The 15,359-nt window shown below is 41.8% G+C and overlaps 1 protein-coding gene across 1 annotated transcript in view; it reads left to right on the top strand.

Moving 5' to 3' along the window:
• The first annotated feature begins 9,316 nt into the window (after positions 1-9,316).
• The window catches only part of Cpe (carboxypeptidase E), a 102,269-nt gene continuing 96,226 nt past the window's right edge, over positions 9,317-15,359 (top strand). The window contains exon 1 of the mRNA XM_052752356.1: positions 9,317-9,759. Coding sequence (XP_052608316.1) covers positions 9,453-9,759 — 307 coding nt within the window. The 5' untranslated portion in view covers positions 9,317-9,452. The remainder of the gene's footprint in view (positions 9,760-15,359) is intronic.

The raw sequence follows: 15,359 nt of genomic DNA, 5'->3' as shown, positions 1-15,359 counted from the left end.
AGTATCCACTTATGAGTGAGTACATACCATGTTTGTCCTTCTGGGTTTGGGTGACCTCACTCAGGATGATATTTTCTAGTTCCATCCATTTGCCTGCAAATTTCATGCTGTCATTGTTTTTCTCTGCTGAGTAGTACTCCGTTGTGTATAGGTACCACATTTTCTTAATCCATTCTTCAGTTGACAGGCATCTAGGCTGTTTCCAGGTTCTGGCTATTATGAATAGTGCTGCTATGAACATAGTTGAGCATGTATCTTTGTGGTATGATTGAGCATTCCTTGGGTACATGCCCAAGAGTGGTATGGCTGGGTCTTGAGGTAGATCAATTCCCAATTTTCTGAGAAACCGCCATATTGATTTCCACAGTGATTGTACAAGTTTTCATTCCCACCAACAGTGGAGGAATGCTCCCCTTGCTTCACATACTCTCCAACATAGACTGTCATTAGTGTTTTTGATCATAGTTATTCTGACAGGTGTAAGGTGGTATCTCTGAGTCATTTTAATTTGCATTTCTCTGATGATTAAGGATGTTGAGCATTTCTTTAAATGTCTTTCAGCCATTTGTGATTCTTCTTTTGAGAATTCTCTGTTTAGCTCTTTAGCCCATTTTTAAATTGGATTGTTCAGTATTTTGATTTCTAGTTTCTTGAGTTCTTTATATGCTTTGGAGATCAGTCCTCTGTCAGATGTGGGGTTGGTGAAGGTCTTTTCCCATTCTCTAGACTGTCCTTTTGTCTTATTGACCATGTCTTTTGCCCTACAAAAGCTTCTCAGTTTCAAGGGGTCCCATTTATTAATTGTTGTGTTCAGTGTCTGTGCTGCTGGTATTATATTTAGGAAGTGATCTCCTGTGCCAATGCGTTCAAGAATATTTCCTACTTTCTCTTCTATTAAGTTTAGTGTAACTGGATTTATGTTGAGGTTTTTGATCCACTTGGACTTGAGTTTTGTGCATGGTGACAGATATGGATCTATTTGTAATCTTATACATATTGACATCCAGTTATGCCAGCACTATTTGTTGAAGATACTTTCAACAAGAAAGGTTTCAGAATCCTACAGTCTGCAGTCTGAGGAGAATGGATCTGAACATTCTGCCTGAGGCCAACCCAGGACCCAGCTGCCGATCCTGAGAAACCCAACAACTTGGAGGTGTTGGTGAGATTGCCCTACTAAATAACCTGCTCAGCTGAGATCCATTCGGGAGAGGTTTCAGAATCCTACAATCTGCAGTCTGAGGAAACAAGATCAGCTGAGGAGTTGATGAATGAGCAAAATGTGACCTGAGAACACAAAAGAAGGTGCTGCCCAGCCACTGAACCAGATCACCAGAATCACAAGCCTACCCTACACCGACTGGGAACAGGTAAGTCCCCATTTCTGGACCAGCAGATCAGGTCTCTAGCCCCTAGGCCCTACTCATTAGAGTCCCAGGGGCCAGACAGCTACCTTTCCCTGCTCTCCCACCCCCCCAAAAAAAACAACAACAACAAAAAACCCAACCCCTATGAACCTAACAACCACTGGAACCATAAGCACAACCTGTACTAATTGGGAACAACTGCTCCCTGAGACAGAACCCACTAACACTGATTGGACTAAGCTGCTCCCAGAGAAACACAGTCCAATAGCACTGATTTGACCAAGAACTCCTAGTGGACCAAGACTAACAATTAGAACAAGAGAGGCACCTTCAGACACAGACACCACCTACACCAAGCAGAGGAAGAGATGAGTAGATGCCAGTGCAAAAATACAGGCAACAACATAAAGACCTATATGACAACATCAGAACCTAGCGATTCTACACCTGCAAGACCTGAACATACCAAAGCAGAAAAAGGAGAGAAGAAATCAATCCTAAAAATGACTTAAAGAAGATGATAGAGGCCCTTAAAGAGGAAATGAAAAACTCTCTTAAAGAGGGAATAAAAAATTCCCTTAAAGAAATGGAAGGAAAAAACAAACAAAAAATTGGAAGAAATCAAAGAAAGTCAAGAAAAAGTAATTAAACAGATGAAGGAAACAGTTCAAAATTTGAAAATTGAAATTAAGACAATAAAGAAAACACAAACTGAGGGAATGCTGGAAATAGAAATTCTGACTAAATGAACAGGAACTACAGAAGCAAGCATAACTAATCAAATGCAAGAGATGGAACAGAGAATCTCTGACATTGAAGACACAATAGAGAAAATAGATTCGTCAGTCAAAGAAAACACTAAAGACGAACAAGTCATAACACAAAATGTCTAAGAAATTTGGGACACCATGAAGAAACCAAACCTAAGAATAATAGGGATAGAAGAAGGAGAAGAATACCAACTCAAAGGCACAGAAAATACATTCAACCAAATCATAGAAGAAAACTTTCCTAACCTAAAGAAAGAAATACCTATGAAGAGACAAGAAATTTACAGAACACCGAATAGGCTGGATTCAAAAAAAAAAAAAAAGAAAAAAAGAAAAGAAAAAAGAAAAAAAAAGTCCCCTTGCTACATAATAATCAAAACACTAAACATACAGAACAAAGAAAAAATATTAAGAGCCACAAAGGAAAAAGACCAACTAACATATAAAGGCAAACCCAACAGAACAACACCAGACTTCTCAATAGAGACTATGAAAGCTAGAAGGTCCTGGACAAATGTTATGCAGACACTAAGAGACCATGGATGGCAACCCAGACTATTATACCCAGCAAAACTCTCAATCACCATAGACAGAGTAAACAAAATATTCCATGATAAAACCAGATTTAAACAATACCTATCCACAAATCAGCCCTACAGAAAGCACTAGAAGGAAAAATCCAACCTAAAGAAGCTAAACACACCCATGAAAACTCAGGCAACAGATAATTCCACACCAACAAATACCAAAGAAGGAAAACGCAGCACTACTATAAAAAAAAAAAAACCAGGAATTAACAATCACGGGTCATTAATATCCATCAATATCAATGGTCTCAACTCACCTATATAAAGACACAGACTATCAGAATGTATAAGAAAACAGGATCCATCCTTCTGCTGCATACAAGAAACACACTTTAACTTCAAAGACAGACACTACCTCAGAGTAAAGGGCTGGGAAAAGACTTTCCAATCAAATGGACCTAAGAAGCAAGCTGGTGTAGCATTCCTAATATCTAATAAAATAGACTTCAAACTAAAGTCAATCAAAAGAGATCAGGAAGGACATTACATATTTATCACAGGAAAAATCCACCAAGATGAAGTCTTGATTCTAAACATTTATGCCCCAAATACAAAGGCACCCACATTTATAAAAGAAACATTATTAAAGCTTAAATCGCACATCAAGCCCTACACATTAGTAGTGGGAGATTTCAAAAAAGAAAGTATCTTCAAGAAATGGTACTGGCACATTTCTTAATAGCATTTTTTGATAATTTCATGTTGGTTATTTGAGACTTTGCCATGGTGGCAATATTTACATCATGTAGCTCAGCAAAGACTCTGAAATCAATCTGTTTCCCACCAGAGAACTATTAACCATTTTCCAACACACAGCTGGACAGATGGAGACCACCATGTTCACAGAATTTCTGTGGGGTAGATAAATTGTAGACAGAACTTTAGAAGAAGGGAATAAAGTTAGATACATAGAAAGTTTCTGAACTTGATGAGAAGAGAGGTAAAGCAGAAAGTAGGGGTTGTAAGAGTTTAAATATGCAACCACAGACGTCTAGAAGTGACATTTAAAAAATCACCAATGTCTCAACCTCTTTTTCATGTTTGTACACACATTTCAGAATGGGGTCTGCGTATTGAATTTAGCTATGGGTATACAAACACATTAGAGACTTGGCATTCAAGATATTTTAAAGTTCCACAGTCAAGATAAATAAGTACGCCCATGTCTATGAGGTCACAAAGGAGTAATGTATGCTCCAGTAAAACTGATGCAGCTGGCTCACATGTAAAACAGCCCATCATGTAAAGACCAAGCTTTAATTCCTTTGAATCAATACCTTAGTGTCTGTGGTATACCATCCATCAGGTTTGTGGGAAACTATTTCAGAAAGAAAACTTCCAGAACCATAGCATTTTAGATTTGCAATAGACATTAGCAAAAATTAATACGTGTATCATTATTTCTTAGAGCACGTGTTGTGGTTTGAATGAGAAATGTCCCCATAGGGTCAAGCATTTGAATACTCGGTCCCCAGTTGGTGGCTCTCTTTGGGAAGGTTATGGAACCTTTTGGAGGTGGAGCCTTTCCAGAGGAAGTATGTCACTGGGGGGGGGGGCAGGCTCTGAAACTTCACAGCTTTGCTCTATTTCCAGTTTTCTCTTTCTGTTTCTTACAGGTGGATGGAGATGTGACCTCTCAGCTCCCTGCTCTGGCCACCTTAGTCACCCCCTGCGTGGCTCCTCTGCTACAATGGACTCTCCCTCTGGGAGAGTAAGCCAGAATAAACACTCTTCTATAAGCCTCTTTTGGACATGCTATTTTATTACAGTCACAGAAAATTAACTAATACAACATGTTTGTCAATCCAATATTGAAATTAGTAATCCCCCAACCCGGTCCTTTTGGTTGTTTTTGGCAGGGTCTCACATGACCCGGGTTGGTTTCCAACTCATTGCAGTGGGCGCTAGGTTGACTCTCTTGACTTTTCTGCCTTCATTCCCAAGTGCTGGCATTACAGGCACATGTCACCATACTTAGTTCATTTCCTGCTTCAAATCAAGAACATTTTCAAAAAACTGTCTTTAAAAAAAATCTTACATTTTTTTTTATGTGCGTGTCTGCCATGTGTGTGTGCAAGTGTCCAAGGAAGCCAGAAGAGGACAACACACCTCCTGGAGCCAGAGTGGTAAGTGATCATATGCCACTTAACATGGGTGCTGGGAATCAAACTCAGGTCCTCTGGAGGAACAGAAAGCATGCTTAACCACCTAGACATCGCTCCAGACCCTAATTCAAGGCTGAATATTATTTTCTTTCTTTCTTTTCTTTTTTTTTTTTTTTGTTGTTTTTTGAGACAGGGTTTCTCTGTGTAGTTTTGGTGCCTGGATCTTGCTCTGTAGGCCAGGCTAGCCTCGAACTCACAGAGATCCACTTGGCTCTGCCTCCCAAGTGCTGGGATCAAAGGCGTGCACCACCACTGCCCAGCGGCTGAATATTATTAATGCCTGAAACTCACCTTGGACTCTGAGTCGTGAAACCTTGAAAACACATGTACTTAAAAAATTATATATATAAAATTATATATGTATATATATATATGTATATATATATTGATGACATTGAATCCCCTTGAACTATAGTTACAGACAGTTATGAACTATCATGTAGATGCTGGGAATTGGACCTGGGTCCTCTGGAAGAGCAACCAGTGCTCTTAATTACTGGGCTATTGCTCTAGCTCCAGCACATACATATGATTTATAAGTCAGCTAGATGGTTCTCTTATACTCAAATACTAGAGAATGGATAATCTAACCAACTTTTTTTTTTAACAGATTAGGGCCACAGATATCTAAGATGTCAGAGAATTCTTCAAGTAATATCATATAGCTAATGTAATTCCATCTTTTTTCCCCTTTAAAGTAAAAACAAAACAAAAAGTACCTTATGACCCATAAAGGTGACATTGTTAAAGAAAAGTCAACCAAGGAACAGGAGAGGATCTCAAGGAGAGGGTCTTGTTTGTGTGTAGTTACTAGTCAATACGTCCCCACCCAGCCACAAATTAGTGAGGTTGCTTTAAATTGCTACCACGAATATCTTAACTCTATACTTTTGAAGTCATTGGTTTTAGCCACTCTGTTTTCTTTTCTCTGTTTTTTCCAAGGTTGCCCTTTGGGGAATGATTTTTAGAAATGTAATTATAACTCTGGTTTCATACTTCTGAACTAAGTAATCAAACACAGGCTGGTCATAGTGGGAAGCATGGAGGTTTTTGTGTTGCTGTTTTTCCTAAAGCTCTGTCTATGGTAAGGAGGAAGTTGGATGGCAGCTTTCCTTCCAAAACATCCCCCACCCAAATGATTCTGTGGTAGCTGGTTAAGGAGGCACCTAACTATAATACATGCCAGCACTTGGGAGCTTGGAGACAAGAGATCAGGAGTTCAGGGCTAGTCTCTGACCTGTGCTAGGTTTGAGGTCAGCCTGGGCTACATGAGACCCTGTCTAAGAGAAGGGAAAAAAAAAATCTGTGCTGCGGTGGGAGACTTGACACAGAGACTTGAAGCTAACCTCTTTGTTAGTATCTTGGCAAATATGCCTCTGTAGATGAAGTTTTCCTGTGTCCTGACTGGCCTGCAGTCAGGACAAATCTCTCTCACCTACTAGTCCCACAGCCACTCAGACTCAAGTAAACACACAGAGGCTTATATTATTTACAAACTGTATGGCCATTAGCTCAAGCTTATTACTGACTAGCTCTTACACTTAAATTAACTCATAATTCTTATTTATGTTTAGCCATGTGGCTTGGTACCTTTTCTCAGTTCTGCCTTGTCATCTTGTTTCTTCTGTGCCTGGCTGGCAACTTCTGACTTAGCTCTTCCTCTTCCCAGAATTCTCCTTGTCTGCTTGCCCTGTCTATACTTCCTGCCTGGCTACTGGCCAATCAGCATTTTATTTATCAACCAATCAGAGCAACACATATTCACAACATACAGAACAACATTCCACAGCACTTCCCCTTTTCTGTTTAATCAAAAAGGAAGGTTTTAACTTTAACATAGTATAATTACAAACAATAGAACAGTTATCAAGCAAGAATTACAGTTTTAACATCTAGTCCATTTATATTTGGCAAATTCAAAGAAAATACTCTATTTATCCAATATTTGTGAGTCGAAGGTTTCATATCTAATTTATCTTTTATCATGATCAAGGAAAATTATAACTATCTAGTCTTTAAATCAAAGACCTCAGAAGGATATAATATTACCTAAGTAAACAGGAAGAGCATTGTAAGCAACTTCCAAAAAATCTAAAATGACAGAGACAGCTGGCTGCCTGGACAGCTATCCAAAGTTCCTCTGTAATGTTGGGGCATCCATATTCAACCTACAGGTCTAGAATCTCTCAGTTGCTTCTTCCTGTGTCCTGTAGAATGTCTGGCAGTCTTATGGTGATGTCACTCTGTATGCTGTGAATGTGTTGCTCTGATTGGTTGATAAATAAAATGCTGATTGGCCAGTAGCCAGGCAGGAAGTATAGGCGGGGTGAGCAGACAAGGAGAATTCTGGGAAGAGGAAGGCTGAGTCAGGAATTGCCAGCCAGACACAGAGGAAGCAATGTGAAGGCAGAACCGAGACAAGGTACCAAGCCATGTGGCTAACCATAGCTAAGAATTATGAGTTAATTTAAGTGTAAGAGCTTGTCAGTAATAAGCCTGAACTAACAGCTAAGCAGTTATAATTAATATAAGCCTCTGTGTGTTTATTTGGGGGATGTGAGTGGGAGAGATTTATCCTGACCGTGGGCCAGGCAGGACACAGGAAAACTTCAGCTACATGCCTGTCTTTTTTTATTCACTTTATTTACTTACTTGAGACAGAGTATAACTATTTAGCTCAAACTAGCCTTGAACTCTCTATCCATCCTCTTGCTTCAGGCTCTTGAATGCTGGAATTATGGCTGTATACCATCATGATTTGACTTTTGCTTCCTGTAAAGTTTTATTTATATGTGTGCATACCCCCATTTATTTATGTGTAGGTGAGGGTACTCAGGGAGGCTGGAACTGGCATCAGAGCCCCTGGAGCTGGAGATGCAGACAGTTGTGATCCCCTGTTGTGGGTGTTGGGAATTGAACTTGGGTCCTCTGCAAGAGTATTTGTGCTCTTAACTGGGAAGCCACATCTCCAGCCCTCGAAACAGTAATGTTTATTTTTTGACTGATTGTTGAAATTCTCAAGATGGAATGGATGCTTACAATGACTGCCTTCTTTGCTTTAGGGTTGTTCCCTGAGAGCGTGACAAACAAGTTTTCAGTGCCTCATTCACCAAGGCTACTAATATTTTGTGCCTTAGCTATGGCACTCTAGTTATGATTTCTCAGGGGTGGAGGATGGGATGGGGTGTGGGATGTGCACAGGGCAGCCACATCTGCCACAGGTCGACTTTGGAAGGCAGTGGGCCTTCTTAGAGCCACAGGGGTCACACAACCTGTTAGTCTTATTGGCGTCACTTTCGAGACAACCAAGTTCCCTTTGCTCTCTAGCTGCTTCCGAAACCAAAGAGTCTAGAAGGGAAGGTATGTCCAGTCGGTGTTTCATGCTCCACTTAAAAAAAAAAATCTAATGAAGTTATTTATAGATCTGGATTCCTTTCCAGGTGACAGGTTTTATTCAGGACAGTGTATTATTAGACAGTGGAGAAAGAGGCATCTGAGGAAAAAAAAAAAAAGTCCACCATGAAACATTGCCCAGCTGGTGTTCAGTCTTTCTTCTTGGTGGCCATACTCCATGGATTATTTATTCAGATCCATGCTGTTTTCAAATCCAAATGACAACCTTTGCAGATGTTGCTCCCCAAATACAAGTCCTACCTAAGGGTGGTCATTCAAGCCCCTGCTTTTGTATTTTTGCAGCAACATTGTGAAAGGCATGGAGATGCCATCTGTCTGTCTTTCCTCCATTATAGGATTTAATCGTAATGCCAAACTAAATCCTTTGTCTAATTCATGAGCAGGATCTTATTTTGTGTTTTCTCAGGGTGCCACAGAAGATAACTGGTATAGACCTGCTTGCAAAGGATATTGTCCTGCTTCATTCTTTTTTTTTTTTCCTAGAAGGACACAGGAATATGTCTAAATACAATTAAAGACAGTATCTGTTAATTGTTAAAGACAGCATCTGTTAACTGGTAGAAAGCATCTTTACATCAAAATGCAGTGTTCTGATTTCTCGCCGGACCTTGCTATGGTGACATCACAGCCCTTAAATTTGGACTATTGAAGCAGTGATGTTCAGGGAGAGAAGGCAGCAGCTGGTTGCTTCTCAACCCCGCCCTACATTCTCATGCGTCCAGGTGGAAATCCTGGAGATGCTACCTTAAAAAGCTCTACTAACAACCCAAGAATGTGTCTTCTACAAGCATGGTCCTGGGTCCTGGTTCCCTCTCATTGACCACAGCCTTCCTGAGCCAAGGCTTTAGGTGTCATTCCACCTGCCTGGTCCCTGGCGCCATTTGGCTTTTGGGTCTGAGCCAAGGAATCACGCCGGCATCCCTGGTGGCTGCCAGCCCTGTGCTGGGCCTCCTAGCTCCCCGCTCCCCAGGGCGGGTCGTGCAGCGTGCAGAGCCGCCGCGTCACCGCTGTCCTCTGGGTGGCCCCAGCGCGCACTACCGCTCATTGAGCCCTGGAAGGTGAGGCGAGAGGAGGCTGGTGCTGAGCTCGCCAACTCCACCCGGGCCCGGGCAGACAAAAGAGGCCTGCGGTGCAGCTCGCGGGGACGCGATGGCCCGGCGCGGAGGACGAGTGCTGCTGGCGTTATGCGCTGCCCTGGTGGCCGGCGGGTGGCTGCTGGCGGCGGAAGCCCAGGATCCCGGGGCGCCCGCGGCTGGCATGCGGCGGCGCCGGCGGCTGCAGCAGGAGGACGGCATCTCCTTCGAGTACCACCGCTACCCCGAGCTGCGCGAGGCGCTGGTGTCCGTCTGGCTGCAGTGCACCGCCATCAGCAGGATCTACACGGTGGGGCGCAGCTTCGAGGGCCGGGAGCTCCTGGTCATCGAGCTGTCTGACAACCCCGGGATCCATGAGCCCGGTAAGTACCCTGCCTGCTGAGGGGCCCCAGGGATGGGAAGGAGGAGAGGTGGGCCCGGTGCTGATTCCCGGTGGAGGATGCTTGGATGGACGGTGGGAAGTGGGAAAGGAACCGAGCGCCCAGCCTCTTCCCCATCGTTCATATCTCCGACTGGACTCCCTTTTTGGTGAACACAGGCGAGGGAGGCTGGAGCAATGAGGGCAGGAGTAACAGGCAAACAAATCCCAGAGCTCGCTCCCCGGGTGTTCACCCTCACAGATGGGTCAAACTCTAAACAGCATGACATCGTGAGTTCTCCGGAATTCTCTGTGAACACCTTCCCTCCCTGCAGACACGAGTGGAAAATAAGGTGCAGAAGGCGGGGTTTCAGGGGAGAACTGGAAAGAGTCATTTATCATTTGTTTGAGAATTTCCAAAGGACCAGCTTATTGGGCGCTGCAGGCTCTGCGCACCCACCTCTACCCATGTGTGAGCATTAGGCTATGGGTGCTGGCAAATTTTAAAAGGATATTGATGATCTAGGAGTCGCGCCGTGTGCATAGATGTAGCTCTTTCCTACCAGGATGGAAAAGGGAATCTCTGACAGGCATACAAATTCTGAAACTGCAGATGGCCTTACGAAGAGAAAAGAGAACATTACATTTTGTCCCTCTGCTTTAACCACTCTGAGATGAATAGTTCATGACCCGGTTTTATCTCCTGGAACCATCGTGTTAGGCATTTTTCCTTCAGAGTATGTTAAAGCACGCTTTGATTTATATTAAAGGCTGTGGGCTTAGTATTACAAGGATATTTTAAACCATGTTTTGGGACCTTTTGGGTTATGTTTATGCTCTTTAGAAATGACTTAGGCCTGAGCTTTCTGTTGATCCTAAAGGCCTGCTAAAGTGGTCTGAGCGCTACAATCAGCATGGAATGCTTTTTATTTTTTATTTTTTTAACGGTGAAGAAAGCACAAAAGCTTGGCTGAAAATTCTCACTGCAGGACATGGACAGTCTCCCTTCCTCCATCTCCCCCTCCCATTTTCTTTCCTCACTAGGTCTCTTGGTCGCTTAGCTTGGCTTTGCATTTGAAATGTAGTCGAGATTGGTCTTGAACTCCTGATCCTCCAGCTTCCAAATCCTAATGGGATTATGGGTGCTTCCCACCACTCCTGACTTTTTCCTTTTTCTCCTCCTTTCTTTTCTTTCTTTTTTTTTTTTTCTTTTCCGTTGTAGGATGCAATCTATGAAGGCTGAATAAGTCTCTATCGCTGAGCCATGCATTCAGGTGCCTGCATAGTTTAGCCAGTGGCCAGCAGTTTTCCCATGGTATAGAAAGGATTACCATAGGTGATAGTAGAGATACCTGGGTCTTTCAACGTGGAGTGTATGGGCTGATCAAATAATAAGCCTTTAGAAAAACAATGCAAATAAGGCAATTAAAAGGATGTGGATGAATGAGCAGATACTTGTTGAAACCCCCAGCAAGCAAACAGGAAGGCACACATGTACACATTCATGCACACATGTACACATTCATGCACACATGCACAATCAGGAAGCACACATGTACACATTCATGCACGCATGCACAATCAGGAAATCCCATTTTGAAATCGTCAGTGAAAAAAATATCTACACGCATTCTGTGACGATTCAATAGGAATCAGGTTGATTTTTGACTTGCTAAAATATGCAGGGAAGAAACCTTTCTTAATTTATATCTAAGTCATAGGATCCGAATGCTCAGACCGTTCTGTCCAGGGTTAAAAATCTATTTGTTTGGAACAATAATTGTTTACATGTAGTTCAAACTTGCTTTTGGGAAGTCAACCTGATTCACAGCTGAAATGCCATTTTAAACACATTCTTGAGAGCATGGATTTTCTCTCTCACAGACTGGAAGGATTATTTTGGACCTATTTCCCCCCAAGTCTGTAAAAATTTAAAGTTCCTGAGTGCCAATATATATTTGCCAAATATTGTGATGAAACATGTTATATTGACAAAATACCTACAGAGCTTGAAAACAAAACAAAATCAAACAAACAAACAGAGATTTTGATGGAGTGTGTGCTTTTATTTTTGCCTAGCCAATTTGGTATGAATTAGTGTGAACCGATTACAGGCAAGCAGGAGCTGACAGTCAGTGAAGATAGATGTGAGATTCTGGAGGAGAATCTGAACCGAACCACACAAGGTCAAGAGTTATTTTTGGACTGAATGAGTCAACAGGGCTTTTGCCAGAAGTTACATTCTTGATTGACTTGTGATTGGCCAGCGGAAGGGAGGAGAGACTGATCTGGGCTATAACCTTATATTCCATGCTCAGACTGCTCAGGCTTGGGGTAGAATCTAGGGCTGGTGTACGGCAGGCCAGCATATTCCCAACCCAAAGAGGCAGCTTTTTATGGAAACCGACACGAAAAGTAGCAAAGACTCATCTCTACCACGTACCACATTGGTTGACCTAAGGGATAAAGTCTCTTGTCTTTTGCACTCACATTCTTTGGAAAGATAATAAGGAATACAAAGGAGCCTTAGAAAGGGTAACAGGTCACCCCGGAATTTCCTAAGTTCATTCAGTGGTGCATTGTTTGACAAGCATTAGATAAATAAGAAAAACAGGTTTGTACATTTAAAAATTTCTCAGCATCATTAATAATTAATAATAAACACTCTTTCACTGAGCTACATCCCCCCCCAGCCCTGTTGGGTGCATAAAATACAGTATTGGCATTCATTATCTTATTATTAAGGATTGATTTTATAGGTCTTCAGTGGAGTGCCTTTATCAGATGTCTCAGAACCGCTGCCCACCCTACTGCTGGTGGTATCCTGGCCTGGTTGACTTTCCTCCAGTTCTTACAATTTTCTTCTTCACAGATGTTTGCCTTTTATTTGTTTTAAAGTGGAGGGTCTTGATTTGTTTCAGTCTGACAGACCATTTTACTCGGTAGGAACTTAGTGCTCATTCTTTGAGACTATCTTCATGGTTCTTCCTTCAGGTGAACAAAACGGGTATTTTCATTGGCGATCTAACTTGTTTTCCTAAAGAATTTAGGATGAAATTGCTGAAGGTCATGACCTGTCTACCCATCTCAGCATCAGTGGAAGGTATTTGGAACTGGATTTTTCATGCCTTCCCACGTTTTTCTGCACTGAGGTTCTTTCTATATGTTTCCATGATTCTTTGGAAAACAAAGGGTAAAGACAATAATAATTTCAGTGTTAGAGGACTTGAGTTCAAGTCCTGCTTTTTGTTTTCAGCTGAGTGCTAGTGGGAAAGCCAATTAATTACCTTCTCACTATGGTCACATATCACCTGTGAAATGACAGCCGCATGATAAATGAGATGATAGATATAGAGTTCTTAATGAGTAGTAACAGTTAATATCACCTATGCTATGGCATTTCTTTTGTTGGCCTGTGTGTTCTTCTAGTAACTATGTGCTTAGGGGTTTTACTTTGGTTTTTGGTTTTTGTTTTTAAACCTTAAATGTCTCGTACAGTTCTTCTAGATTGGATATGAAATGTCCCCTGTAGGCTCAGGTGTTTGAACACCAGTACACTGGTGGTAATGGTACGGAGGCTGTGAAACCTTTAGGAGGCAGACCATATCTGGAGGAAGGTCATAGGGGCATGCCTTGAGGGTTTATATTTCAGCCCCACTCCTTGTTCACTCTCTGGTTCTTGACTGCCAATGAAATGTGACCTGCTGCCTTCTTCCTCCATCATGGCGTCTTCTCCACCACAGTGGAACAGATCGCCAACTGTAAGCTGCAGGAAACCCTTTGGTCCTTAACTGGCTCTGGTGGCCAAAGCAGCAAAGAAACTAATGCAACAATGCTTCAGGCATGGCAGTGGGTGTCTGTTGAATAAATGATTCAGGCATGACAGCCTTCAATGGGTATCTGTTGAATAAATACATGCTTTCCCAAACAGGCAAAACTGCGCATTACCAAATGAGGCCATGATGAAGGTCATGCCACAATACATGTGAGCATGCCAGAAGTATTATATAAAGAATCACAGGAATGGGTATAGTTGTATTTTATTACATACAGTTTTTCATAATGGAGGAATCCACTAGGTTCATGGATGTCCTTGCTGTGTGGTTGAACTGGAAAGTCTTTGCTCTTATATGCCTTTATTTTATACAGTTAAATTGCCTTTTAGAAGAAAAGTTGAATAGAAGTTTCAGGTGTAATCAGCAAGAATTTCTTTAGTGAATTTTGACTTAAAAAAAAAAAAACCCGGCATGAGTGGAGGGTGAGATGGCTTTAGTGGGTAAAGAGACTTATAGCCAACCTGAAGCTATGAATTCAGTCTCCAGGACCTCCATGGTAGAGGGAGAGAGCTGACTCCCTCAGGCTGTCCTCCGACCTCTACACTCAAAGTGACAGCATGCATGGCCACGTTCATATGCTGTTACACAAATAAATGTAAAAAATAATAAAATGCGCGCCAGTGATGAGTGTTACACAGGAGAAAGTGTGCGCTTGCTTTAAACAGCAAAGCTGCACTTCTCCAGGCTCTGATTTTATTATCCCTCAGGACATGATATCCCAACCATACACTTGACAATGTCACAGAGAAGACCCCTCAGAAGCTAGCTGGTAGATCACATGAGCTCAAATGGGAAGGATGGTTAAGTGTGTTCTTCCTTTCCCAGTAATTATTGGAACTGCATGAATCCATCTGTCTGTGAATATTTCTATTTCTTTAAAAATTCATGATATGGCTCTTTAGAATAAAACCTAGCTGAAGAGAAGAACTGCTTATGTCGCAGGAAATTTTAATTCTTTCCAGATGCTCTACTTACATCTTAAACTGTCCCCAAATGAGTTATCCCAAAAGATGAAGGTGGGGTATGTAGAATATTACAGGGTAAATGCTTAAATAAAACCCAGAGAGTTGCCTAGGACAGTACACTCAGGAATAACTTTCTGAGGCTAGCAAATATTTTGCTTTTTATAGAAACCTGTTTATTGTAAAAGCATCCTGGTTCTACAACAATCATTTAAAAAAAAACTTCATTTAAGGATATTTCATTTCAAGTAAAGCCTTTTTTAAAGAAAGGGTGTAGATCATGTATTTTTAAAATGAACCTAAATAAAACTTTCAAGTTAAATTTAGGTTGCTAAAAAAAATGCCTTGCTGTGGTTTTGCTTGTCAGGGGAATTGGGATAAGCCCATAATTTATCTGATTTGCTTGCTCATGGCAGACAGCTCCCTCATGTTCAGATCTAGAAGGGATGCTGTCCTAATGAGGTCTCTAGTCCCTCTGCCTAAATCACACCGACTATGTAAATCCAGAAAGTTTCACTTTTACCCGGATATCGCCATTTACAGCAATTTCACCCCCCCCCCCCCCCCAAGAAGCACCTTGGATCTACAGCTAAACTCAAATCATATATTTGACCATGTTTAGGGTGGTAAAAATCGTGACCACGATTTTTTAAACAACTAAATAAGTGTTTTTATTTTATGGGTTTGAGTGTTTTGCCTGAATGAACGTATGTGCACCTTGTGTGTGCCTGTTCTTAGTGGAGGCCAGAAGAGGGCGCTGTGACCCCTGGAGCTGGGATTTCAGATGGTTGTAACCTCCATATGTG

The sequence above is a fragment of the Peromyscus californicus genome, unplaced genomic scaffold (assembly GCF_007827085.1).
Source record: "Peromyscus californicus insignis strain IS unplaced genomic scaffold, ASM782708v3 Scaffold_23__1_contigs__length_62951481, whole genome shotgun sequence".
NCBI classification, from domain to species: Eukaryota; Metazoa; Chordata; class Mammalia; order Rodentia; family Cricetidae; genus Peromyscus; species Peromyscus californicus.
The sequence above is the reverse complement of the archived record's forward strand: the minus strand, read 5'-3'. Positions and strand labels throughout refer to the sequence as shown.